At 63.8% G+C, this 472-nt stretch overlaps 1 protein-coding gene across 1 annotated transcript in view; it reads right to left on the bottom strand.

The window, feature by feature from the left end:
• The window catches only part of EMH_0027480 (uncharacterized protein), a gene marked incomplete at both ends in the record, with an annotated part of 5,467 nt that extends 5,097 nt beyond the window's left edge, over positions 1-370 (bottom strand). The window contains one exon of the mRNA XM_013494035.1: positions 269-370. Coding sequence (XP_013349489.1) covers positions 269-370 — 102 coding nt within the window. The remainder of the gene's footprint in view (positions 1-268) is intronic.
• Between the last annotated feature and the right edge of the window lie 102 nt (positions 371-472).

Below are 472 nucleotides of genomic sequence, written 5' to 3'. Positions count from 1 at the left end.
GCTGCTGCTGCTGCATTCGCAAGACACCGCCCAGGCCTTCGAGCATCGGCTGCCTGCATGCAGCCTCAGCGCCCGTGCTGCTGCTGCTGCTGCTGCTGCTGCGGAGCCTTCACTGCTGCATCGCCGGTGCTCCGTTGCTGCTGCTCGTCCTGCAGCAGCAGCAGCAGCAGCAACAGCAGCAGCAGCAGCAGAAACAGCAGCAGCAGCAGCTGCTGCTGCTGATATAAACCCTTCATCTGTGCTGCCCCGCTGCCCCCCCATCGACTACCTGCGGTCGCTGCGGCCGCAGCTGCAGCAGCAGCTGCCGCCGGTGGGGCGAACGCCAGCTGCTGCTGCTGCTGCTGCTGCTGCTGTTGCGCTGCAGCAGCATGCTGTGAATGTTACGAAGGCAGCAGCAGCTGCTGCTGCTGCACTCAAATCCTTTCCCGCTAGAATACAGCACCCCACAGCGAGACAGCTGCTGCATCTCTTC

Source organism: Eimeria mitis, genomic scaffold (assembly GCF_000499745.2).
Source record: "Eimeria mitis Houghton genomic scaffold, Emh_scaff1013, whole genome shotgun sequence".
Lineage (NCBI taxonomy): Eukaryota > Apicomplexa > Conoidasida > Eucoccidiorida > Eimeriidae > Eimeria > Eimeria mitis.
This window is presented reverse-complemented; position numbering and strand designations above follow the sequence as displayed.